Raw genomic sequence first — 27977 nt, 5'->3', positions numbered from 1 at the left:
ATTGTACATCCAGGCACCTACTTCGACACAATCCAACAAAACTTGAGTAATCTGAAGATAGAACTCTGTAAGATTTTTTTAAACTTTTTTTTTAATGTTTATTTTTGAGAGAGAGAGAGAGAGAGAGAGAGAGAGAGAGAGAGAGAGAGAATGAGTGGGCAAGGGGTAGAGAGGGAGTCACAGAATCCGAAGCAGGCTCCAGGCTCTGAGCTGTCAGCACAGACCCCGACGCGGAGCTTGGACTCATGAATCACGAGATTATGACCTGAGCTGAAGTTGTGTGCTTAACTGACTATGCTACCCAGGCGCCCCTCATATTTAAAATTTAACCTATGAGGTACCATGATCTTCATTTCACATTGAAAGGAACTGAGACTCACAACACTCAGATGACTTGCTCAAGGTCCCCAGGTAGTAGGTGCAAAGTCAAGGTTTTAACCTAGATTTTTGTCTGACTCCAAAGCCGTCTTTCTACCACACAATGCTGTGTCCCTAGGATGGGTTTAAATGGGCGAGAAGAGCCGATAAATGTTAAATCACCGACTTTGTGAGTTTGAGTAACATTTAATTTCATTTTTGGGAGTGGCCTACTATGGAAGCGCTTGGTCAACATTACAGACATAATCTGTGGTCTACAAGTGTATCTCAAAGGACATTTATATGCACACACACACACACACACACACACAAATACCCCCCCCACCCCCCGACTAGACATGATTTAAAAAAAATCAGATCTTTGGTCAAAAAGATAATTCACAGTTACCCTTTATTATTCATTAAAAATGAACTTTCTAAAATATTAGTAAATCTCATTTTTAGCTCTGTTTTGAAGTGCTGATACCAGTGAAGTAACATTTTTCTTCTCTGAATCTTTTCTTGTAAAATTAGAGTTTTCTCTTTCTCTAAAATAGCAGGAAGTTCGTTCCAGTTCTTAATAAAGATAAAGGGAGCGTCCATGGACTTGAGTAGCTGCAGAGGAGCGTTATGGTTAATAGACGTATTTCCACAGCTGCCAGCTGTCATTATGTCTTCTACCACAGGAACAGAGCCATAGGAGCAAGCTTCATATATTCTGTAACATTCTGTGTTTACTCCTACTGGGCACAATGTGAGGTCACTCTGAAGCAAAGCATCTTGATAATTCTTAAGGCTTTCATTTGTTTCCTGAGGCTGCCACCTAAACAAATCAGAAAAACAACTGTAGTTTTCACTTTACTAAAGCAAGTCTTTTGTGAAAGCAAACGTCAGTTGTAAGAAATGGTAAACACATTTTAGAGATGACGGGCAGAAGAAATAGATAAAATCTTGCCCAAATAGATTGATTGAAAATATTTAAGAATGTGAAAAGTTTACAGCTGGTCATGTTTAAAATCTAGTAGTCACCTTGAAATTTCTGAATGAATGTGTATCCCGCCAATATTTTCTGTGTGCCAGGTCTCCTTTCCTTACCTCCCCTTCCAAAATTCTGCCTTTATGGAGCTCATATTCTAGGTCTAGTGGTGGAAATGGATAGTAATCAAGTCAGGTCAGTATCTTACTTAGGTGTTAATTACGTACTATGAAGAAAAATAAAGCAGAGAAGTGAGGAGTGAGTTTCTGAGCCAGCAGCGTTGCAGATTTAAATGGGTAATCAGGGAGCATCTCATCTCAGGGGCCTCTAAGTACAGAGCTAGAGGTGAGGCAGCAAACCACGCAGATGTTGAAGGGGTGAATCTAGTGAAGTGCAAGCATAAAAGCCATGGGACAGCGCGTGCCTGGCAAGTTCAAGGACCAGCAAGGAGGCCAGGGTGGCTGAAGCAGAGTGACTGAGGGGGAGAGGTGTAGAAGATGAAGTCAGAGCATCCCATCAAGCACGGTTGTGATCAGGGGTGGCTGACCTGACCCATGTTTTATCAGAATTAATCCGGCCCTTGTGGTGAGAACAGACTGTCCAGGGGCAAGGGTAGAAGCTGAGAGACCTGTCAGAAAGCTAGACCTTCTCTCCTGACTGCTCCCATCTTCTCAGTGAAATAAGCAATAGGGTCGGAAGGTAATGGTGACTGGGAAGGGAGAAGAAGGTACAAAACAGTCTTGTGGGAAAGGTGTAGAATACACAGACAAGGGAAATGTATGACTGCAGGGCACTTGAGAGTCAAGGTCATGTATTTAAAGCTAGGTCTACTGACACAATTCTGTGTGTGTGTGTGTGTGTGTGTGTGTGTGCACGCATGTTGTGTGTGTTTGGCTGCCTGGTACAGGTATAGAGCAGATAGGAGAGCTGGATTTAACCACAGTTAGGGTTTGCTCCATTAGGGAACTAGGGAGTTGAATGTATACCAGTCACAGTTGACTATGAAATTTAAGTGGGGAAAAGAAGAAAGCAGAGATAAGGTGAGCAAAGGACAATGAAAAGGTAGCAGGAACAATGAATTATAAATCTCAGCCAAATTGTTGGAGTCAAATATTTACAGGGAGTGAGAGGGAATAACAGAAAATGGTGGTTACAGAGAGAGATGCTGGGACTTGAGATCACAGAGAAGACACAGTATGTGCTATGACAAGATCTAAGAAACGACCATGACACCGAATGGCCAAACCAAATGGAGAACCGGATCACTGGATAAAGGGGGTAAGAAAAAGGTGATGGAAGGGCCATCTGTATAGATTGGGCATCACCAAGAGTTATGTCAGAGTAACATCAGAGAGAGTGGGAGTGTGCCAGAACTAAACTCTTCAGAGACTGAAGGAGATAAACCCCAGGATCAGTAAATGATTTCAAAGAGGAAGAGCAATGAAAGGTTTTCTCTGCAGGCATGATATTTAAAATGGGAGATTTTAGGGAGGAAGAAGGGAGAATGGTCTGGAGGCAGCAATGAGAAGCAAGAAGGACACCCACTCCACCTCCTGGCTCAATGCTATGAGAGGAATTACAAGAAGAATTCTATTCCTACAATGAACTCTGATATTTTCCACTGCCTTTACTCATTCCTTTCCTGGTATGCTGTCCCTTGCGGCTCTTTACATCTGTGCTCTCTCTGCCTGCACTACCTTTCTCCTAAATAGACACGGGAGCTCCTCGCCCCGCACCTTCTTCAGGTCCATGTTTGCATGTAATCTTCACACTAGAGCTTTCTTTGGCCATTCTAGAACATCCGATGCTCTACTCCTAATTCCCAGTCCTTGCTACATCTCCCCTCTGCTCAACTCGTTTTGCACAGCATTTATCATCTTCTGACACACAATATATTTTACTGGTTTGTCTCTTCAACAAACATGTGAGTTCTAGGCAGGCATGGACTTCTCACTGTTTTGTCCACTACTGTATCCTTCATGGCTAAGATAGTTTCTGGCATACAGCAGTTGCTTGAAAAATATTTGTTGACTGAATGGATATAGTATGGTTACACTAACAGTAGAATTGGGAGTTATGCTTTCAAAAAGAGAGTATCTATTACAATTAGTATATTTCTAGATCTGGAAGGACATTTTTTAGGCAGTTCTTCTCTGATTACTCTACACACAAAACCGCATTTATTTAAAAACAAAATGAGTAATTCCAAAGTTCCTTCCTTCACTCCATGAACATGTGTTTCATGACTACCATGTAAAAGATGGAAGAAAGTTAACCTATTAAATTCATCCATCCATCCATCCATCCATCCATCCATCCATCCATCCACCCACCATCCATCCACTCCCCATTTATCCTTGGCCTACTTTGTGTAGGATCCTATGTTGGATCTGGAGATTCAAAGAATAGCATGTCCTGTCCTCCTGTCCTCAGGGTGGTGTCAGGTTCTGAAGATGAGAGGAGTACTTCATGCCAGTCTTGGAACACTGAATCTGGTCTGCTGAATATCTCAGGGATGAACCTAAGATCTTACTGGCACTCATAATGTCTTGTGTGTCAGGTCTAGCTAACAGACACTGTTGTGGAATCTTAAAAATTGACATCTGCATAGGACAGTTACTAGTATTCCTCTTCAGGATGGATGATAGAAACCCAGTTTCTACACAGCTTTAACTACCAATATCTCTTCTGCAGAAAGACTGGTATGAATGAAGTTAACAAAGTCTCCTTGGAAACCTGTGCTGCTACATAGAGCAACTCTCAGATCTGAGAACAAAGTGGGTGAATCAAGTAAACATAGAACTTACTGTTCTCTTGCTGAAACCCAACAAAGCTTAGCATTCCCATCTTGTTTCAAAATGTTTATTAGTGCTTGTCTGGATGAATTTTCATAAATGGTTCCTAAGAAATTACATAAGTAGGGCCTTTCATTATGCAGCATTGACCAGCTTGCCTCCACCACAGGAAAATTCCTATATCTACAAAAATAAGTACATAGGAGTTAACAACGTATGACGATCAGATTGGCAAATTATCATAACCTAACATCTTAGGTAGCATGAGGGTGCAGAGAGAAGAGATTTCAAATATGATCTTCTAAACTCCAAACTGTAATTTTCCAAGCTTACTTGGGAAAAGTCCCTTAATCTACTGACTTAAGAAAATAACCTCACATTGGAGTGTGGGACTCTTGATCTTGGGGTTGCAGGTTCAAGCCCCATGTTGGGTATAAGAGATTAAAAATAAAATCTTAAAAAAAAATTTAAAAGAAAATGCCCTCATGCTGGCACCTTTTACAAAATTGATATAGAGGTTAAGTGCATGAAGTGCTTTTGTTTTTTATATTCCTCAACTTCCATACGCTTGTAGTTATAAGGAAGGTTGAAATACCTTCAGAGTATAAATAATCTACATTCATAATGATCATGATTTAATGACTATTTTAGTTATATTTTTTGTCTTATTTTTATTATTTTGAGAGACAGAGCGAGCGAGCGAGCGCTGGGTAGGGGTGGAGAGAGAGGAAGAGAAAATCCTAAGCAGGCTCTGTGCTGTCAGTGCAGAGCCTGATGCGGGGCTCAATCTCACCAACCACAAGATCACAACCTGTGCGAAGTCGGTCGCTTAACTGACTGAGCCACCCGGGTGTCCCTTAATTACTGTTTTAGCCAGGTGATGGAAAGATTACAGAACACATACTGCTGTAGCAAAGAGCTCCAACTCCAAAGGCTTTTAAAGTAGATTACAAAGACAAACAAATGAAAAAGCCTTGCAGCCATGCAGGAGAGGCCTGTTGCAATCAGCCCATTCTTATGGGCATTTGGAATAGACACCAAATTGTGCACCTGCGCTACAACCTTACCATATTGCCATTTTGGGCCAGTTCACTTTTTGTTGTGGAGACTGTCCTGTACATTGTAGGATATTTCACACCATCACTGGCCTCTGTCCACCAGATACCATTGTCACCTCCCCCTTCCACTTGTAACAAGTCAAAATATCTCCAGACATTGCCAAATATTTCCTGGGGGGCAAAGGTGCATTGGGTTGGAAGTCACTGATCTATAAAAAAGTACTGGCCTAGTCCAACAATAACAGAATTACAAAGAGTTTCCATTCAATGTACGGAAACCGTGTGAATAGCCCATGTAGTGTTACTGCAAAAGGGTAATTTTGTTTCAAAGCATTTTATAAGTATGAGCTCTACTCAAGGGATAGATTTTTCAAAGGGTCTTATACCCGGCTATACTTAATATAAATCTTTTGGTCTGGTTCTACCACAAACTTAGTTGAAATACTGCAGCATGGGCCAGGAAATAGGTCTTGTGAATATGCTTATCTGATGATATTTGTGTAGCCAACCAAGTAGCAGTTTAAGGTCACATTTGGTAACAAGTGATAGTAATGAACAATGAGTATCTAATTCAAAACGCATGTTGGTGAGATTTCTCCTAATTCATCCATTTGACAAGTATTTATTGTCTACTCTGTGCAACCTTGGTTGGTTCCAGGCTCTGCTGGTAGTGTGAGCAAGAGACAAATCCCCTGCTCTTAGGAAGTTTATGCAGCAGTGCTTGATCTAAGTTTAACTTACCTTAAAGTCAACTTGATTAAAAGCCCTCTATTAACAGAAAGATAAAAAATAAGCTTTCCATTTTATAAAGACTGTATAGACATCTTCAGAAGCCTTAGTTAGCTATTACTTAATTAACCCCTCTTATCATAGAAGAAATTTGTGCCAGTTCAAGCAGTCTCGGTGGCAGATCTGAGCATATTATGATCTTCTCAAACCCTCAAGATACCATATGCTCCTGATTTCATATTGTTTGTCAAGTAAAATTTTGTTTGTTTTTACTATAAATTATATAGATTCTGTAAATTGTTTTAAGAAGGTCTGCTGTTCTCTGTTAAACAATTCACCGTCTTTTTTTTTTTTTTTTAATTTGAGAGAGAGCGAGAACGTGTGAACTGGGGAGAGGGGGAGATGAGCACAGGGAGAGAGGGAGGGAGAGAATCTTAAGCAGGTTCTACACACACAGCATGCAGCCTGACATGGGGCTTGATCCCATGCCCCTGGGATCATGTCCTGAGCAGAAATCAACAGTCAGACACTCAACCAACTGAGCCACCCAGCTGCCCCAGTTAAACATCTCTTTAGGGCACTACTGATAAACTTGAAAATTCATCCTATACATTTGGAGTTTTTAAACACAAAAAACCCCTAATAACTTATATGCTCTCCTTATAACATGCTAAAATACTCTAAAAAACATTATTATTATTACTGAAGCCTGAGACCAAACCAGATTTTTTTTTCCATGGAAAAGATTGTACGTGGCTTCCCAGATGATTCCAGAACTATGTTTATTACAAATTTAAAGCACCGTTTTCCTGATTCAGAAATTCAGGTCTTAGGGTCTAGAAATATGTAATAATATTTGTACTTACGTTGCCACTCCTAAAGGCCACTGAAAGATATCCATGTCGTTAATCCAGGGGCTGTCATATATTATGAAAAGCAGCTCCACAAAGCCTCCATTTCTTTTGAGGAACTGGCTTATCCATTCATTATGACAATGTTCGTTTCCAAGCAACACAACAGCAAGATGCTGGAGTTTCTGAGTTTGCACTAAATTTTGTGCATAAAGTAACCACTGGGTGGCATAAAAGACCTTCGCTTTTTCTCTTCCGTTTAGGATGAGTACCACATTATTCACATCAACAGGAAAATACCCTGGGACTACAGCTGGGCCAGTGATGAAGCTGTTAAAAACAAACAACAAAACAAAAACAAGAGACAAAAAAAAAAAAAAAAACAGAACAAAAGTATTTGATGTCAGAAGTTTTATTTTTTTAACTATTTTTTGTTTTTACTTTAGACAGAGATGCGTGTGTGTGTGTGTGTGTGTGTGTGTGTGTGCATGTGCCCATGAGTGGGGGAGGCAGCAGAGGGTGAGGGAAAGGGGGAGGGAGGGAGGGAGAGAGAGAGAGAAAGAGAGAGAGAGAGAGAATATCCAAAGCAGGCTCCATGCACCGTGTGGGGCCCGACATGGGACTCATTACCATGACTCTGGGATCATGACCTGCTCCGAAATCAAGAGTTGGCTGCTCCATCAACTGAGCCACCCAAGTGCCCCTGATATCAGAAGTTTTAAATCATTTTATATAAAATCTACAATGAGATGTAACCTACATTCTTTCTAGAAACATAATTTCTCTAATACAAGCTTCTTTGAACATGTTTGAATGATAGAGCATGGCTGTCGATTAATGGGAAGCTTGGTTGTATGCAGATCAATCGCATATGATAATCAGAAATGTGGTGGCTTTGGGGGTGCCTGCCTGGCTCACTCAGTAGAACATGCAACTCTTGATCTCAGGGTCATGAGTTCAAGCCCCACAGGAATGGAGCCGTCATGAGTTCAAGCCCCACAGGAATGGAGCCTACTTAAAAAAAAAAGACAAAAAAAGAAAAAAAAAATGTGGCAGCTTTGTTGTTTTTAACCACATTCAAAATAAGCACTGGCTAGAGTTTGAGTCGTTAAGCAAAGAAACACAGTTGAACAGTATGAAACTCCGTGTAGTTTACACTGGAAAGGTGTTTAGGTCAGTAGTTCCCATCCTCTTTAGGGTGTGAGTTGCCATTATGCCTTTATCTGAATGAATTGTAAGTGATGAACTGAGAAACGGATGCTGGTGTAAACATCCATGGAGGTTAAGTCTCAAAAACACAAGGTTAAGGGAAAAAGCAAGGTGCAGAATACCCACAGAATATGATATTTGTGTGCAAATTTGAAAGTATAATACAAAAATTATGTTTAAATTTTATAAGTATAAATATAAAAATCTGAATGGGAGGATACACACCAAATTCATTACAATGGTTGCTTCGGAGCAGGAAGAGAAAAGAAATGGGAACAGTACAAAGAAAGCTTCCCTTTTACTGGGAATATTTAATTCTTTTAAGAGGGAAGTTAAATATCTGAAGCAAATGGGAATTTTTTAGTTCTAAGGGTGATGGGTAAATGAGAATGTGCTCCTTAGCATAATAAAAAAGTAATAAAGGAACAGACATGTTTCATAACTTACATTTTTATATTATGTGCTCCTTTAGAACAACCAACACTGAATTATTTTATTTTTTAAATTATTTATTTATTTATTAAAAAAAAATTTTTTTTAAATGTTTTATTTATTTTTGAGACAGGGAGAGACAGAGCATGAACAGGGTAGGGTCAGAGAGAGGGAGACATAGAATCTGAAGCAGGCTCCAGGCTCTGAGCTGTCAGCACAGAGCCCGACGCGGGGCTCGAACTCACGGACCGTGAGATCGTGACCTGAGCCGAAGTCGGCCACCCAACCGACTGAGCCACCCAGGCGCCCCATAAATTATTTATTTTTTTAAAGGATGTGTCTGCTGTGGGTTATGTTTTTGTTTTTATTTTTCAAGCTCCACATGCTAGGTGTGGAGCCCAATGCAGGGCTTGAATTCACAACCCTGAGATCAAGATGTGAGTTGAGATTAAGAGTTAGATACTTAACTGACTGAGACACCCACGTGCCCTTGCCTCTAAATTATTTTAACCTAAGTGTTAAATACAAAAAATAGCTTTAAGCTATGTTAAAATTAGTCACAGTGGTCCTGGATTCTTTATAACCTGCTAAACCATATAACCTACTAGAGTCTTTATTTTTAAAAAGATTTTATTTTTTATTTTATTTTTTCCATTTGAGGGGGTAATTTATTTAAATTTTAATTAATTAACATACAGTGTAATATTGGTTTCAGGAGTAGAATTCAGTGATTCATCACTTACATACAACACCTGGTGATCATCACAAGTGCCCTCCTTAAAAACCATCCCCCATCTAGCCCATCTCCCACCTCCCTCCCTCCATCAGCCCTCAGTTTGTTCTCTATCATTAAGAGTCTCTCGTGGTTTGTTTCCCTCTCTTTTTTTTTCCCCCTTCCCATGTGTTCATCTGTTTTTTTTTTCTTAAATTCCACATGAGTGAAATCATATGGTATTTGTCTTTCTCTGACTTATTTTATTTAGTATAATACATTCTAGCTCCATCCATGTTGCAAACGGCAAGACTTCATTTTTTTTGGTGGCCATGATATATCTATCTATCTATCTATATAGATATATATGTGTGTGTATATATATATATATATATATATACACACATCTATATATATCTATATGTGTGTGTGTGTGTGTATATATATATATATATATACATATATATATATATATATACCACATCCTCTTTATCCATTCATCAGTTGATGGACATTTGGGCTCTCTCCATAGTTTGGCTATTGTTGATAATGCTGCTATAAACATTGGGGTGCAAGTGCCCCTTCGAATATGATTTTTTGTATCCTTTGAGTAAATACTGAATATTGCTGTACTGTAGGGTAGTTCTATTTTTGTTTTTTTGAAACAGAGTGGCTGCACCAGTTTGCATTTCCACCAACAGTTTAAGAAGGTTCCCCTTTCTTGGTATCCTTGCCAACACCTGTTGTTTCTTATGTTGCTAACTTTAGCCATTCTGACAGGTGTGAGGTGATATCTCATCATGATTTTGATTTGTATTTACCTAATGATGAGTGATGTTGAGCATCCTTTCATGTGTCTGTTGCCCATCTGGACGTCTTCTTTGTTAAAGTATCTGTTCATGTCTTCTGCCCATTTCTTGACTGGGTTGTTTTATTTTATTAAAAAATTTTAAATGTTTATTTTTGAGAGAGAGAGAGACAGAGTGTGAGCTAGGGAAGGGGCAGAGAGAGGGAGACACAGAATCTGAAGCAGGCTCCAGGCTCTGAGCTGTCAGCACAGAGACCGATGCGGAGCTCAAACCTACGAACTGTGAGATCATCACCTGAGTCGAAGCTGGTAGCTTAACCGACTGAGCCACTCAGGTGCCCCATCTTATTTTTAAAAAGGTTTTATTTTTAAGTAATCTCTACACTCAACATGGGGCTCAAACTTACAACCCTGAGATCATTAGTCACATGCTCTACTGACTGAGCCAGTCAGGCTCCCCATAACCTGATAGAGTCTTTAGTACAAATATGCTGAAATCCTGCTTTTATTGCTTACTATTGTTGGACAAAAAACCCAACATTTATTAAATGCCTTTTATATAGATGATAGGCATTTTGCATAGGTTGTCATTTAACCTTTATCAACTCCGCAGCACATTAATCCCCACTTTGCATTTGGGAAATCAGGCTTAAGTTACACAACTTGTAATGGCAACACTGAGTTGTAAGTTAAGACCTATCTACTTCAGAGGTTGTTTCCATGGCACTATGGTTAATAAATACTAGAGTTAGTAGATAATATTAAAAACCCAAGACCTAAATATATATTTTGTTTCTGTGTATGTATACTATGTGGATTCTATGACTTTATTACACAATGACAGTAACCTACGAGAATGAGAACTGTGTTTTGTGTTGGACAGTACCTAGCATTGAGATGGCCAATGATTCAATGATTCTTTAGCAATTTAAGAGAATCTGCAAAATCTGCGAGGTAAAGAATACTTTAGGGATCATGATAATAGTTACGACAGGGTTAAAAATTTATTATTGTTAGTATATGAACATTTAATTTCTCCTTTAGATTTATAGGGAGGCCTAATTCCTAGAGCACATGAAGTCTTCCAGTCTTGCTTTCCTACCCTAGGTCAGTTTTCCAAAGGAAGAAAAGGAAATTTTGAGAATGGTTACATGACTTATATAAAGCTAGTAACACTAGATAGGCAATGGTAGAGATGGACCTCAAGCTTAGTTACTTGACATTTAAGTACATATATATCATGTGCCCAAACTATTTTAAAGAATGTCACATAGACTTCTGCACTATTTTTTTAAAAAGACATAAAACATTTTACTAAGGATAGTATTGAACTTATCTAATATTTCATTTCAATTTCTAACTAGATAAGACTGTGTCTAAAAATGTTTTTATCAGGATAATTTATAATAAGATTATCTAACAATACCAGGAGCCTTTATGCCCTGAGAGATAATATCTTTACCTGTCATTGCGCATCCTTGATATAACTGCTTTAAAGTATTATTTATAAGTTACAGGGGTGCCTGGGTGGCTTAGTTGATTAAATGTCCAACTTCAGCTCAGGTCATGATCTCACGACTCATGGGTTCGAGCTCCCCTCAGGCTCTGTGCTGACAGCTCAGAGCCTGGAGCCTGTTTTGAATTCTGTGTCTCCCTCTCTCTCTGACCCTCCCCCGTTCATGCTCTGTCTCTCTCTTCCTTAAAAATAAACGTTAAAAAAAAAAAAAGCAATAGCGTTGTTTAAAAGCACAATAAAATAAGTAAATTCAGTATTCAAATTTTGCAAGTTCATTTGTTTTTAAAATTACATCTTTCTTTTTTAAGATAGGTTTATAATTAAAAAAACCATTTATTAGTTTGGTTATTAATAACCAAACGGTTATTATAATAACTTGGAAAATTCAAAAGATGTTTCCATCACTCATAATTCTGTGCCCATAATTCCCAAAACAGGGTTAGACAGCATTTTGTCATGTCTACTTCCAGTTTTTTTCTATTTATAGTAGTATGTAATTAAAACTGAAGTACAGATATAATACTGTTTCCTGCTGTTTCGCAGATTAACAACATACACTGGGTGAAAGCTCCATGACCAATATTGTATTAAGTGCTTTACAACCATTACCCTTTATCCTTACAATCCACTGTTTCTGACTAAATTAGTTCCACTCCCCACATGTAATCTCATTCTCCCATACACCCTTAAATCACAAACTTATCTGCCTCTCTGCCTTTGTTCATTACTTATATTTCCTGGAACACATTTCCACCTTTACCTTCCTCTTCTGATTCCCCTTTAATGTAAACTACTATAGCAATTTTATTCTGTATCACTTAATATAGCATTTAATATGTATTCTCATGTTAGTGTTTATTGAACTATAAAACACTGTGCAAGTGTTTTATCTATTACAATGTTATATAAAGAAATAAGTATATATCAATTGAAAAATGCTTTATACCTCAAAGCCATAACCTGCAAATAATACTTTAAAAAAAATTTTTTTTAATGTTTATTTAGTTTTGAGAGAGAAAAAGAGAGACAAAGTGTGAGCAGGGGTGGGTTAAAGAGAGAGGGAGACAGAATCCAAACCAGGCTCCAGGCTTTGAACTGTCAGCACAGAGCCCAACATGGGCCTTGAACCTATGAGCTATGAGATCATGACCTGAGCTAAAGTTGGGCGCTTAACTGGCTGAGCCACCCAGGTGCCCCAACGCTGTTGCTTTATTAACTACCAGCAGGACTGGCCTGCAAAAGGGTGGTGGATGCTCTGGGCCCAGGGTATGTGTAGGATGTGAGGAGGAGGTGAAGATTGAGGCTTCTTTGAAGGAAAGGGGGTGGTCTGAAGTCAGGCCCGAGAGCCCCTTGGATTTACTTCTAGAAATGGGTGGACCTTGCAAAGGAGTCATGACAAGCTACGGCCAGGCTGCCAATAAGGTTAACACATTCTTGGAGATTTAGCTGCCCATCAGAGTTGAGGTCCAGTTTCTTCATCGTGAGGTCAAGGACACCAGGGTCCTCTGAGTGCTTTGTGAAGGCAGCCAGTTCTGTATTCAGAAAGCTCAGGGACTCTGTCTTGGAGAGTGTGCAGTTGTTAATAAGCTCCTTTCCAGGATACTTCTGGAAAACAAGAGACTCGATACACCACTCAGTCCCCGTAAGGCTGGACATCTTTTGCCTTGTCTGTGTGGAGCCAATGCAGAGGCGGTGACACGGGCACTGCCACAAGTTGATTTTTTTATCTTCAAGTAATCTCTACACCCAACATGGGGCTCGAAAGCAGAACCCTGAGATCAAGAGTCACACGCTCTTCAGACTGAGCCAGTGAGGTGCCCCTGGGTGCTGACTATTTTAAATAAGTTAAAAACCTTAAGCCAAACAGAAACAGATAAAGACAGAAGACATTTTATAATTTAGCCAGAAAAGGTAAACTATATTTACCTAGCTTATAAAAATTTCAGTAACTCATCATGTTTTGGGCCTTTCTATCACAAAGGTCTCCAATAACTAGAAATATGCCATATCTGTATAGGAAGAAACCAAAAGATAACTTTGCACAGTATTAACTTAGATGGACATTGCAAAACTTTTGTTCATATGTCATTAACTTGGGAGCTTACAGTAAGTGTTTTAGTACCTGGTTTTAGTTGTAAGTTAAAATAAAATAGTACAGTAAGCTGTGCTCAAATGTCACTTTCATGTGAAAGGAATACTTCTAATTTTATTGACTCACATAAACTAACGAAATGAGGTCTGATTCACTTGGGGCTCATTGGACTAGTCTTGGAATCTCCACAGCTCTCTTTTGCAGAGTGCTCTTATGTTCCAGCAGCAGGAACGTGGCTCTCATGCTCTGACTAATCGGCTTTCCAGACCTCGAGGTCATGTTTAGGTAATGGTGTGAGCCACAGGGTCAATGATGGGGAGCTGAGGTGTAAATTTGAGGTTCCTAAACTTTCCTCATTCCCAGCACTTTCAGTGTTTCAGTAATTTTTTTTAGCCAAAAGAAATGAGTAATGGTTCAGTATGGTAAGTCATTAAGTCCAGGGGTGCCTGGGTGGCTCAGCTGGTTAAGCGTCTGACTTTAGATTTTGGCTCAGGTCATGATTTCATGGTTCCTGGGATGGAGCCCCACATTGGGCTCTGCACTGACAGCGAGGAGCCTGCTTAGGATTCTCTCTCTCCCTCTCACTCTGTCCCTCCCCTTCTCTCTCTCTCTAATAAGTACACTTAAAAAAGTCATTAAATCCAAACTACTTAGTATTTGTGTCCTAACTGCCCAAAAGTCACTTAGAAAAATAACAGGCACACACTGAAAGAAAAAAAACTCCTATTTCATTCTTAACTAACCACAAATACCTTATAATGAGATGGATGTGTGCACCTGTTGAGGACTACACACCTTTGCAAACTTTTGAGTCAGAATGGACACTGCCACTATCACTCCCTGTCCCACATTGATTTTTGCACAGTACTTGAATTTTAGCACAGCAACCATGGAAAACCCAGCTCCACAAAGACATGACATCACTGAAATAAATGTAGGGGGATCTAATGTTGAAACTGTGAATTACTTCGAGCCAGTAGTTTGCATGGTATCTGACAGATATGAAGTATAACTGTATTTCCCACAAATATTTAAAATATTTTGTGGTGCTGGGGTGCCTGGCTGGCTCAGTCGGTGGAGTATGTGACTCTTGATCTCTGGGTTGTGAGTCTGAGCCCCACGTTGGGTGTTGAGATTATTTAAAAATAAAATCTTTAAAAATATATATTTTATGGTGCCCCAGGGTGCCTCCGTACACAGTCTTGGAAACACAGACCTGGGTAAAGAAACTTCAGGGGTAAAAGAAAAATCCTATAAGATTCAAATAGTTTTGTGTGTGTTGGGAGGTGTGTTAGTCAAATTGCTGTGGGTTGAGAGCGAGTGAGAAGTGAGGAATTGGGTATACTGAATGCAGACGCTCTTGAAAGTTTGGATGAGAAGGTGGGAAAGCAATAGTGAGTGAAAGATTAAAGATGAATGAGAGAGCAAGGTCTGGGAAGGAGCAGAAGGGAAGCACATGCGGAGGGAATTAACCTTGAACCAGGAAGTCTCAGAGCTAGGGAAAGACATAAGGTTAGGTGAGGGGTCAGATGGAGATCAGAAGGTGAACATTAGAGAATATAATCATGGATACACTCAATTTTCTTGAGGAAATAGGAGGCAGGGTTGTCTGTTGAGAAACGGGGAGTCAAGCAGGTGCTGTGCAGTGAGCTGGAGAGGAGTGGACAGACCTGCTCCTATTCCTGTATTTGCTATTTTGATCGCACACCAGCTATCCTGTCATGCAGGCTAGAAACGAGGGGATTGTCAGATTTGCTTCTTGCTCTCATCCTCACATCTAATAATCCCTAAATTCTGATAGTTGGGCCCCAAAATATTTCTCAAACTTGTCCCTGGCTCCAACTGCGCCAGCATATTCTTATTTCACCCCTTACTTATATATCTGTTGGTCTGTTGGATACTTATAGTCTCCTAACTGGTCTGCCTGCACCCAGTTGTCTCCTTGAAATCATTTTTCCACATGGCTACTAGAGAAATCTACACCAAAAACATACACGACAATACCACTATCTTGTCTAATCATCTTCAGTTGCTTTCACTGCCCAAGAGTAAAGTCCAAGAGTCTTAACGTGGCACACATGAGGTCCACCATGATCTGCCCCTTGCCCTGAACTCCCAATCTCAGGTACCCCACGCCATCATGATGCCCCAGGGGTTCTGAATGGTCTACAATTCCATGACCAAAATGGCTATTTATCAGTTTTTAGTCTCTGATGTTGCCTCTGTGGGAATATAATCTCTCCTCTCACTGCTTTGCTAAATCCTACTAATCTCTGAAGACTCAGCTCAGCGGTCACCTCCTCTGGGAGGTCTTTCTTGATAGGCATCATACCCCCAACTCTACAACTCTACTTAGACTGGGTTAGTTGCCTTCTTCTGTATTTCCCTACCTACTAACACGATAGAGTATTCACATCCTTATCAATATGCTTTATATGGAGTATGGAAATTATTTACGTATTTGTTTCAACCACTAGTCTGTGAACTCCCTGGGGCCAGAGAAAAGTATTTTGTTCACTTTGAAATCCTTAGAGCCTAGTATGAACAAGTAGTATAGGCCTCGGTAGATGCTGGATGAATAAGCATAATTCTCTCTCAGGGAGTTATTTGCCCTACCAATTTATTTAAATTCTCTTGCTGCATGTAAAGTATGAATCAAGTTACAAAAGTTCAATTTAATCATAACTTTCCAGCTATACATTTATTATATAAAGTAGGACTTATTTATGAGATATTATAGTATATTCACGCGTGATGAAAAGTACATTTTCATTTTCTAAGGTTATTAGTCAAGCAACAATCATAAAATTCCATTAACTGAAGAACAAGCATATTTAAAGAGCTCATAGACAGAATTTTTAGAACAGTGATTTACTCTTCTGCATTTCTTAGCATATATTTAATAGTCAGGACTTATAATTTCTAGTATTTTTTCTCTTCTCCTTGGCTTAGTTAAAATATCTCCTCCCAGCAAGTACTTTTTTTTAAAAAAAAATTTTTTTTTTTAACGTTTATTTATTTTTGAGACAGAGAGAGACAGAGCATGAACGGGGGAGGGTCAGAGAGAGGGAGACACAGAATCCGAAACAGGCTCCAGGCTCCGAGCTGTTAGCACAGAGCTTGACGCGGGGCTCGAACTCACGGACCTCGAGATCATGACCCGAGCTGAAGTTGGCCGCCCAACCGACTGAGCCACCCAGGCGCCCCCCAGCAAGTACTTTCAACATGTAGAAAGGCCAGAGAAATCATTCAAGTTTTGAGTTTTAAGCTGAGTATGAACCGAATATATTTTTTAGAATCCAATGTAATTATTATTGTTTCATTTTTTCTAAATTCAACAAGTACTACTGAACTAACACTATATACACACCACTATGATATTAATAGAATTATAGATAAGACTACTAATTTGCCAGCTATGAGTCTGGCAAATGCCAGAATAAGTAAAAAATTAAGTAAAATAAGTAAATAAGATACGAATCAGTACAGGGGTCCCTGGGTTGTTCAGTCAGCTAAGTGACTGAGTGTTGGTTTCAGCTCAAGTCATGATCTCACGGTTTGTGACCCTGAGCCCCGTGTCAGACTCTGTGCTGATGGTGCAGAGCCTGCTTGGGATTCTCTCTCTTTTCTTTCTGTTCCTCCCCGGCTTGTTCTCTCTCTCAAAATAGATAAACACCAAAAAAAAAAAAAAAAAAAAAAGAAAGAAAGAAAGAAAAAAAAAGAACAGGGGTGCCTGTGTGGCTCAGTCAGTTAAGTGTCTGCCTCTTGGTTTTGCCTCAGGTCATGATCTCATAGTTTTGTGGGTTCGAGTCCCCCATCAGGCTCTGTGCTGCTGGTGTAGAGGCTGCTTGGGATTCTCTCTCTTCTACTCTGTCTCTCTCAAAATAAATAAATAAACTTAAAAGAATTGTAAGTGCTGGGGCACCTGGGTGGCTCAGTTGGTTTAACTTTCAACTCTTGATTTAGGCTCAGGTCATGATCCCAGGGTCGTGGGATTGAGTCCTGTGTCAGGCTCCATGCTAGAGCCTGCCTGGGATTCTCTCTCTCTCCCTCTGCCCCTCACTCCCACTCTCTCTAAAACAAAAACAAAAACAAAAAGAAAAACGTGCACAAGATGGGGTGCCTGGCTCAGTCGGTGGAGCACGTGACTCTTGATCTCCTGGTTGTGAGTTTGAGCCCCACACTAGGTGGAGAGATTACTTAAAAAATAAAATCTTAGAAAAAAAAAAAGAATACACAAGCTGTACTGTCCACACGTCTCTTAGGCACTGAATTTTATATCAATTTTGATTAATAAACAGTTTTTAAAATTTTGGTTTTACGAACTAGGTATACTGAATTCATGAGCGGCCTTTACATTTGAATAGCTGCTGCAATTCACCCTGCTTTTGTGGTCGGCATTACCATCATGACTCCATACCTTGCCAATTCAGCGTTTGTGATGGAATAGTCCCACTCTCATTCTCGCATGGCTAGAGTGGGAGAATGCGAATTATGAAAGATTAACTACATTGTCTTTGTTTACCAGTGAGAATGTTATCTGAAACCCTCACTGATCTATGGTCCAGTGTTTGACTTAAAGGTAGTCCCAGTAACCATTAATATTATGTATAAAGCTTTCACTTACGTAGATGGTAGCCACACTTGTGGTGAGCACAGCATAACATACAGAGTGTTGAATCACAATGTGGTACACCTGAAACTAAGGTAACACTGTGTGCCGACCATACTAAAAAAAAATTGAATCATATACTTAAAATGGGTGAATTTTTTAAAAATCTTATTTATTTTTTATTTTTGTAAAAAAAAAAATTTTTTTTAGTGTTTATTTATTTTTGAGGGAGAGATACAGAGTGCAAGTGGGGGAGGGGCAGAGAGAGAGAGAGGGGGACACAGAATCTGAAGCAGGCTCCAGGCTCTGAGCTCTCAGCACAGAGCCCAACACAGCACTTGAACTCACAAACTGTGAGATCATGACCTAAGCTGAAGTTGGATGATTAACCGACTGAGCCACCCAGGCACCCCTAAATCTTATTTATTTTTTTAGAAACCTCTATGCTCAACATGTGACTCAAACTCGACTCTGAGATCAAGAGTTCCACACTCCTCTGACTTAGCCAGTCAGGTGCCCCCAAATGGGTGAATTTTATGAAATGCAAATTAAAACTTAGTAGTTTTAAAAATCCTCTTTTAAAAGAAGGTTTCACTCATTGTGATGAGTAGTGAGCTCCCTAACTTCTTATACTAGTAATGTCTAGAAATTCTAAAAATAGAATCAGACATATTTATTCTGTCATGATCTTTAGAAATAAGTTCAACTTTTTCTTTTTTTCCCCAACTTTTCCTTTCCTTTCTCTTTCCTTTCCTTTTCTTTCTTTTCAACTACGCTTCATGTCCAGGGCAGAGCCCCAACGTGCTGCTTGAACTCACGACCCTGACGTCAAGATCTGAGCTGAGATCAAGAGTCGGACGCTTAACCAACTGAGTCACCCAGGCACTCCATTGTTTTCAACTTTTTCCTAAGTAGCAGATGCTCATTGAAAATACCATAATTGAGCCCTGATGACAATAAATTAAGTAATTTAGCATCTAGCTTTCATTTTATCAAATGGATAGTCATTTATATATCTTATATAATGGCTGCACATGGATATTATAGGGTCTTGAATGCAGTCTTTTAAGGATGAGCAAAGGCCATGATGAACAGAGGTAAGATTCCTCCTAAGAAATTAAAAATGAAGTTGCCTCATGAAACGAAACTGTAAATCAATCTATGATAGCTATGAGTAGAGACAGGCAAAGTTTCTTCAAGAGACAGATTGAGTCCCAGGCTGGCTTGTAACCTAATTGAAGGTATTAATATAAAGAATGTATCTTTATATGTATCATGTGAAGGAACATGAAGGTGAGATAATATTCAATACTGGAAACACAGAGAAGGAACTGAAAGGTAGGGAGACGTTGCAGTACCTATTTAAGTAATAGTAAAAATAATAAAACTAGTAACAACACAAGACTTCTTTAGTGATTACTATGTGCCAGATACTGTTCTAAGCACTCTATATCTGTTAATGTTTAAGCTTCAAAATAATCCTGTGAAATAGAAACTATTATTTGCCATATTTTAAATTTATGGAAATCCAGGCAGAGAGGTTAAGAGATTTACCCAAGTTCAGACAGCTAATAAGAGATAAAGCGGGGGGGGGGGGGGGGGGGGCGCCTGGGTGGCTCAGTTAAGCAGCTGACTCCTGATTTTGGCTCAGGTCATAATCCCAGTCATGGGATCGAGCCTTATCAGGCTCTGTGCTGATAGTACGGAGCCTGCTTGGGATTCTCCCTCTCCGTCTCTATCTGCCTCTGCCCGGCTAGCATGCTCTCTCTCTCAAAACAAGTAAATAAACACTAAAAAATAAAGAGGTAAAGCTGGAATTGGAACTCAGATATTTTGGCTGCAGTACATGCTCTTTTTTCTTTAATTTTGTTTTGTTTTGTTTTGTTTCAGAGAGAGAGAGAGAGAGAGAGCATGTGCACAAGTGGGGGTGAGGCAGAGAGAGAGAAGAGGAGAGACAGAATTCCAGGCAGTCTCTGCCCCATGGACACTGCGGTGGGGTGGGGGTGGGGGGGCGTTGCTCAAACTCACAAACTGAACTGAAATCAGAGTTGGATGCTTAATAGACTGAGCGACCCAGGCGCCCCCGCAGTGTGCAGAATTTCATCAGGCTGACTCAAAAATTCAGTTTACCATAAGTGTATTCATATCCTGAGCACAGACCACATGTGTTATTGATTCATGGTGAACAGAGTCATTTCTTCCCTCTGAAACAGAGACCTGTAGTACTACATGTAGTTAAACCCCATATCTTGATTCCATATTTAATCAAACAACCCTCATATAAATTGGGTATTACTTATAGTCCGTCTTTACTTTTCAAGAATGACTACTTTGAAAAGATACATGAAATGAAATTGTTTTCCAAGTGTGTATAAAGTCAACAGAGAATGAAAGGAGCAGTGAAAATGCAAATGAAATTGAGATTAACCATAGCTTTTCTTCTTGATTTCTGTGGGAAATAAACGGAATGCTAATACAAACCTGAATCTTTGGTTGGCATTTTTCCCCCTAATAGTACAATTTTTATATGGAATAAGCATTTAAAAATAATTATTTTTATTTTTTATTTCAATAAGAAAGCAAAATCTAATAGAAAATAGCACTCTTTCATATAGCAAAATGATCACATTTTTCCTAAATCAAACAATCTTAATTCTACCTGTTTAAAAATCTTTAGGGGGTGCTTGGGTGGCTCATTGGTTATGGGTCTGACTCTTGGTTTCAGCTCAGGTCATGATCTCACAGTTCATGGGTTTGAACCCTATGTTGGGCTCCACGTTGACAGTATGGGGCCTGTTTGAGATTCTCTCTCTCTCCTTCTCTCTCTGCCCCTCCGCCACTCATGCTCCCACTCTCTCTCTCTTTCAAAATAAATAAATAAACTTAAAAAAATCTTTAGAAAATATGGAATCATAGATAAAAATTTTATGCAATCTAAAAAAAGATTTCTTAGTATTTCATTAAAATGGTAATCTATACAAATTAAATCATGATAGAACTCATATACAAATACATTTTTATAAAATTTTCAAAGCTCATAACAACAGCTTTGATACTACTTGAGCATTATAAATTTTTTTTTAATGTTTATTTATTTTTGAGAGAGAGAGACACACACACCCAGAGGTAAGCAGGGGAGGGGCAGAGAGAGAGGGAGAGACAGAATCCAAAGCAGGCTCCAGGCTCTGAGCTGTCAGCACAGAGCCGGACACGGGGCTCGAACTCACAAACCATGAGATCATGACCTGAGCTGAAGTCAGATGCTTAACCGACTGAGCTACTCAGGCACGCCCACTAATTGAGTATTATAAAAATATGTGAACATGACTATTATATGAAAAGAGAAAAATGAGAATATTTTTAAGTTTACATATTATTCCTTCAAGATATGGAATGTTAAATGCTTATCAACAATCAAATGTTACAAAATTTGGAGCATGAGCTTTCCCATATAATCAGCAATGTTTCAATAAAAATGAAACAGACAAAATTTTAAAAAGGAAGCATTTTGTAAAACGTTCAGATAAGCTTTAACTACAAATATATATTCATGAGTTTACTTCTCTATTCTTCACAAGTTGAAGTGCAAAAACTGTCTCTAAATATATTTTCCTCTTATTTTATTTTTCTTCTAGTATTTACATAAAACATTGCACAGAAATACAACAAAGGTTAATGTTGCACAGTTAATACCTGTAATGTGTTCTTCCTACAACTGAATTTCCTTCTCTCCACTGAGCAGTCACATCAGTGGGATCAAGTAAGCCTTCAAAAATATGCTCCCAGAGATACAAACCTGGTAATTAAAAAAAACAAAAACAAACCCATTTACTGTCTGGTTTACTCTGGTGTGTGAGATGAGTTTATGCTCTGCTCATTTACATAAATTTGAGCAAGAAACCAGATTTTATTCCTCTTTGGTCCCTTCGTAGGCAGTTCTACCAGGCAATAGCTCAAAATCATCAATATGGCAGTTAATGTGTGAGAGACAGAATTCAGAGGTTGACAGTGTGACATGTGGCAAAATGTGGGTTATAATGAGGACAATAATCTTCTTACCCTAAATTTGAGAAACCCCTAATTATCACTGGACTTTTACTACCTGTTTTATCCTGAAATGTGTTATAATATAAGTTACTATATGATTAGAACGGTTTCTAGTTTCTATATCATAACAAACTAGGGGGATTCACGATTTTGTGCCAAACACAACCAGAGAGGCTCAGGTATGCATGTATACAGTCACTACATCCAGGAGATAGTAACCCCTCCTCACTGGAACACACATTCCTCACCACACGATGCCCTCAGCAGACAAATGCCATTGTATCATTCTCCTTACGGCAGCCCCTGGTATTTTACCATGATCTCACCTGAATGAAAGCTCTGAGAGGAGAGGAAAGCAGTGTCACCCAATGAAGTAACCTGGGAGCCCTGGTTTACTTACACTGACAGATGTGTAAGAATGCCCCGGGGAACTAGAGGACATACACAAAATAACCGTGTTTCAATACCTAGCCAATCAGATACAGCTTTCCAAAAGTGGTAGCCAAATAATGCCTCCCTGTCCACCCAGTATGTCCTAAGATGTGATCTCTAGAATCTATGAATATGTTATCTTACATGGCAAAAGAGACTTTCTATATGTGATTAAGGATGCTGAGGCAGGGAGATTATCCCGGGTTATTTGGATGGGCCCTATATAGCAAAGGGTCCTCACAAACAGGAGGCAAGAGTGTCAGAGTAAGGGAAGGAGGTCTGAAAATGGAAGTAGAGGTCAGAGTGATATGGAGCCATGAGCCAAGGAATTTGGGTAACCTCAAGAAGCTGCAAAAGTCAAGGAAACAGATCCTCCTTGAAAGCCTCTAAGAGGAATACAGCCTTGTGGACACATTTTAGTCTTCTACCCTCAAAAATGTAAGATTCTAAGTTTACGGTGACTATAGTTAATAATACTGTTTTGTATATTTGAAAGTTTCCAAGAGAGTAGATCTTAGAAGTTCTCATCGCAAGAAAAAGAAAGTACACGTATGTGTGATGATGGATACTAACTAGACTTATGTTGATAACTTCACAATATGTAAATATATCAAATCATTGTCGTACACCTGAAACTAATATAATGTTAAATGTCAATTATTTCTTAATTAAAAAAAAATGAGAAATTTGTGTTGTATAAGCCACTCAATTTTTGGTAACTGGTTATGGCAGCTATAGGAAACCACAGATTATGATACCTGGGAATGGAATGCTACTGTAACAAATACTTAAAAATCTGGAAGTGGTTTGGAATTGGGTAATGGGGAGAGGCTGGAAGAATTTTGAGGAGCAGGACTTAAAAATGCCTAGATGAGAAGGGTGCCTGGATGGCTCAATTAAGCATCCAACTCTTGGTTTCATCTCAGGTCATGATTTCATGGCTTGTGAGTTCAAGTCCCACGTTGGGCTCTGTGCTGACAGCGTGGAGCCTGCTTGGGATTCTCTCTCCTTTCTCTGCCTCTTCCCTGCCTGTTCACTCTCTCTCAAATAATAAATTAAAAAAAAAATGGCTAGATAAGATTGCCTTGGACAGGTTATAGGTAGAAGTATGGGTGTTAGTGACTCAGCTAGTGAGAACTCACATGAAAAAGTATAGTAGAAAAGAACCCCTATGTTGGTTTTTATAAATATCTGAGCAGACTGTTGGTAGAAATATGCATGTTAAAAGTGCTGCTGCTGAGGGCTCAGAAGGAAATGAGGAACATGCTATTAGAAACTGAAGAAAAGGGGATCCTGGTTATATTAGCACCAGAAAGCTTAGCTGAATTGTGTCCAGAAGTTATATGGAAAGTGGAATGTATAAATAAATGATAAACTTGGATATTTAGCTGAAAAGATTTCCAAGTAGTATTGAAGCTGTGGCCTGGTTTCTTCTTGCTGATTATAGTAAATGTGAGAGGAAAGAGTGATTGAGGGAAAAACTGTAAAGCAAGGAGCCAGGACTTGATGATTTGGGAAATTCTCAGTCTATTCAATTGCAAAAGAGGTGGACAACTAGGAGATTCACTGTCAGGAAGGCATGCTCTGGAAAAAAGGCCAAGGATGTAGGTGAATATCTTTTTTGCTAGTGCCTCAGAAGGGATAAAAAGGTTAAAATATTCAGTCACATAGAGGGCTCTTTGAGGATATTAGGTGTGTCATTTATGGATCTCCTCAGCCATCTCAGTAGAAGGCAGAAATAGAGATGGGATTACCCAGGAAAGACCTGTGGAGGAGCTCTTGTGTAATGGAGTGACATACATGGGAGACCCACAAAGACTTGAGAATGCTGTATCAGCAGAAACACTGCTAGCTTGGATTAGAGGGGACACAGAAATGTTGAAATGAAAGAAGGGTGTTGGACTCCCAAAATCCTATCAGCAGGCTGAAAAAAACGATTGAGCTGCAAGCATATGCTACCATTCATGAAAAAGAAAGGATGGCTCTACAGAGGTAGAGCCAAAAGACTAGAAGCAACTTTGAGCCACAGATTATTCTCAGGCCTTAAAACCTAATGATTTGCCTGGTTGGATTTAAGAATTGCTTGGACCATGACTTCATTTTCCTCCTTTTTTTTTTTTTTTTTAACTGTTTTTTTTTTTTTTAATGTTTACTTATTTTTGAGAGTGAGAGAGATAGAGTGTGAGTGGGGCACAGTCAGAGACGGAGGAAGACACAGAATCTGAAGCTGGCTCCAGGCTCTGAGCTGTCAGCAGACAGCCAGACGCGGGGCTTGAACTCACAGACTGTGAGATTATGACCTGAGCTGAAGTTGGTCGCTCAACACCCAACTGCCAGGTTGGGTGCCCCCAGGGACCCAGGTGCCCCCCTCCTTTTTGAATAGGAATGGAATTACAATCCTTTATGCCTGGGAAATAGGTTGATGAAAAGTAGTGTTTGATAAAAACTCAGCTGGCCATTTTGTGCTTATTGAATTGAAAAGAGAAAAGTCCAGGGGTGCCTGGGTGGCTCAGCAGGGTAAGCATATGACTCTTGATCTCAGCTCAGGTCATGATCTCATGGTTCATGAGGTCAAGCTCCGACTGGAGCTCTGTACTGACAGCACAAAGCTTGCTTGGGATTCTGTCTCTCCCTCTCTCTGCCCTTCCCCTGCTCTCTCTCTTTCTTGCTCCCTCTTTCAAAATAAATAAATAAACTTAAAAAAAAAAAACAGAGAAAAGTCTAAAAACATGAAAACCTGTTAAGATATAGATTTAATTTAAAAACTAGAATGGGGAAGTGGTAATTTACAGAAAAATTAATATTAGAGATTTTATAAAGAAAAAATTGCTAGAATTTGATTGGAGCTTGGGAGGTCAGGGGTGATCTTCAAGGATGTATATTTGGATGCAAGGGCGAATGAATTTATGAAACGCTAAAGGCAAAAGCATCATTCTCCAATTACTTTCTTCTGGTCTGGCCCTTTCTATCCATATCCCTTACTGTACATAAATCCAACTTATGTTTAAAGGTCCAGTAAAGTTTCTTTTAATTCACTAAATTCTTTCTGACTCTTGTAACTCTGAGGATCCCATTCTTTAATTGAGTGTAATATATAACTTGGAACACTAGACTCTTATGATCGAGCAAAAATACTTTTGTGGGCATTCAAGTTTAATCAACTATATACCATATCCCCATTTTACATATGTATAATGAACACAGACATATTAAAGGCTCTGAGATTGTCCTGCAATAAAGAACCTTGTTTAACTTTGTTCAGTTCAGTGTTTCCCAAACTTGTTTGGCCATCAAGTACAGAGGCCACATCTTATACTTGTGCATCAAGTATCCCATAAACACATAGATTCATGAAAATTCAGAGGACATGGGCATTTCTACATAATAATGCTTACATTCTACTTTGTGTCCACAAATAAATCTGTACTCTGCTAAAGACCAACAATAGGATATTTATGTACATGTATTTATATTTACAGATATTGTTTAACAGAAAGGAGGAATATTAAGTAAAAAAAAAAAAAAAAAGGCACCATGACGCCTTAATTAACAAATGATGACATATCCTAAATGTATTAAGATAAATTAATTTAATATTAATAAAGTCCATTTTAGGATTCTTTTCACATGTCTTAGCTCTATACATTAACTTACCAATGGCAGCTTTGCCCCAGATTTGTACATGGAAGTCTGTTTTCCCTTTTGTGGATTTATTTAATATTTGAAGACTAGTTTTAAATCTGTGTTGTTGCTCATTTTTTTCATCTCCTTCCCAAGGATTCCATTCTTCACTTCCCAAAGTAGATTGCTCTGTGTTTTAAAAAGAGTGGCAGTGTTATCAGTAAGGTAGAGCAGTCTTGTAGATAAATTCAAGCCATTTAAATTAGATGTTAGGGAGTGCTTAAAAGCAACTGAATTTGAACTAGTTAAACACATACAATTAAAAAAAAAGGAAGTCAAAATTTAATTTTTATTAAATCTTTATTCTGAAAGATCTTAGAATGTTAACAGGAGACACAAACTTCTCTCTCCCAAATAAAACCTACAATAACTGGATAGCACGTATCAAGCTACAAGTTTACCTTTTGCAATTCTTTATAGGTTGTATATACACACGTATCCTACACATAAAAACTTGACTTCGGAATGTAAAGTGTCCAACAGTTTTAGACACTATTGTGCAAAATTCTGGAAAAAGGGAGAGAGAAATCTGAGTCGGAATCTGACATAGGTCAAAACACAGGACAGAAGATCACAATTTGGAGGCAAAACGCCCAGGCCTTCCCAAGTCACTGCATGATTAGAAAAGGCTCTTTGTTTCAATGAGGAAATAGAGGTCTTAAACCCAGCTGCATCTCCAAGAACTGGGCGACTAGCCACGCCTTGCGTACTCCAGACGTGCTATACAGGAGTGCGCCCCTGCCAGCTTTGGGGGTGGGCAGTGAGGATGGCGTGCGAGATTCGGGCGAGGACTGAGGCACCCGCACACGCCTCAAGCCCGAGCTCACGGCAGGCAACCGAGGGCGAGAGGAGGCGAGAGGCACCCGGGAGCCCGCGGGCACTCCCGGACCCGAGCGCCAGGTCTGCGGCCACCCAGTGTCCTACCTCGGCCGCGCCTCTCCCGCGCCGGGGCCACCCCCTTCCTTAGGCCCCGAGAAGACGCGGCCGGCGCCCGGCGGCGGCGCCCGAAGAAGACGTGGTAGGCGGCGTAGAGGGAGAAGAGGCAGTACAGGGCGATGAGAAACGAGCAGAGCCGCTTCCGCGTCAGCCGCATCCCACTCGGGCTTCCCGTCGGCCACCGCCACCCGGGAGCCGGGCGGGAGAAGAAGCCGCACTCAGCGCCCGGGCTCCGGCCACTTCAGGTGCAGGCCCAAGCCGGGGCGGAGCGACTCACCAGAATCGGCCTCGCCCCCGCTCAAGCCCCGCCCAGGGGCCGCCCCGGCATCTCCGCCCCGCCCCCGTGCCCGCCCCGCCCAGGCCCCGCCCTCAGCCCCTCCCAAGCCTCCCCGAGGGCTCTTTCGCCCCGCCCTCCGCAGGCCTGGCACCTTCACCCGCTTCCCTTTGGTACCCTGTTGGCCTCGGTCTTTGGAATTGGGCGTTGGGAGGCCACGTCTTCCTGCGAGCTGCTCCTTGACCTCTGAAGTGTATCCGCGGCCTCTTTCAACCCTGCCCTCCTCCCTGCGTGTATAAAAATGTACCTGTTATCTGACTGTAAAGGAAACAAACAAACAAAACACCGAAACAGCGCCCACCTTGATCCACGAAGTCCATGTGGAAGCACGGTCCCATGCCAGTTTTTGTTCTCCATCCTTAGTATAGGGCCTGCAACTTTATAGATGAAGGAACATACA

The 27977-nt window shown here is 40.0% G+C and overlaps 1 protein-coding gene across 3 annotated transcripts; it reads right to left on the bottom strand.

The window, feature by feature from the left end:
• Nucleotides 1-750: 750 nt before the first annotated feature.
• RXYLT1 (ribitol xylosyltransferase 1) lies at nucleotides 751-27977 on the bottom strand. 3 transcript variants are annotated; one of them, XM_078449736.2, is made up of 7 exons: nucleotides 27879-27977; nucleotides 27695-27804; nucleotides 26281-26436; nucleotides 21841-21943; nucleotides 6782-7096; nucleotides 4141-4311; nucleotides 751-1180 (listed from the first exon to the last, which is right to left on the bottom strand). In XM_078449736.2, exons 1-7 carry the CDS (start codon nucleotides 27932-27934, stop codon nucleotides 763-765), a joined length of 1329 nt encoding a protein of 442 aa, XP_078305862.1. In that variant the 5' UTR covers nucleotides 27935-27977; the 3' UTR covers nucleotides 751-762. The 3 variants fall into 3 exon arrangements, with proteins under 3 accessions (XP_078305862.1, XP_060513056.1, XP_060513058.1); XM_060657073.3 differs by lacking the exons at nucleotides 27695-27804; nucleotides 27879-27977 and adding an exon at nucleotides 27232-27537; XM_060657075.2 differs by lacking the exons at nucleotides 21841-21943; nucleotides 26281-26436; nucleotides 27695-27804; nucleotides 27879-27977 and adding an exon at nucleotides 9941-10070.

The sequence above is a fragment of the Panthera onca genome, chromosome B4, assembly GCF_046562875.1.
Source record: "Panthera onca isolate mPanOnc1 chromosome B4, mPanOnc1 haplotype 2, whole genome shotgun sequence".
Taxonomy (NCBI): Eukaryota; Metazoa; Chordata; class Mammalia; order Carnivora; family Felidae; genus Panthera; species Panthera onca.
This window is presented reverse-complemented; position numbering and strand designations above follow the sequence as displayed.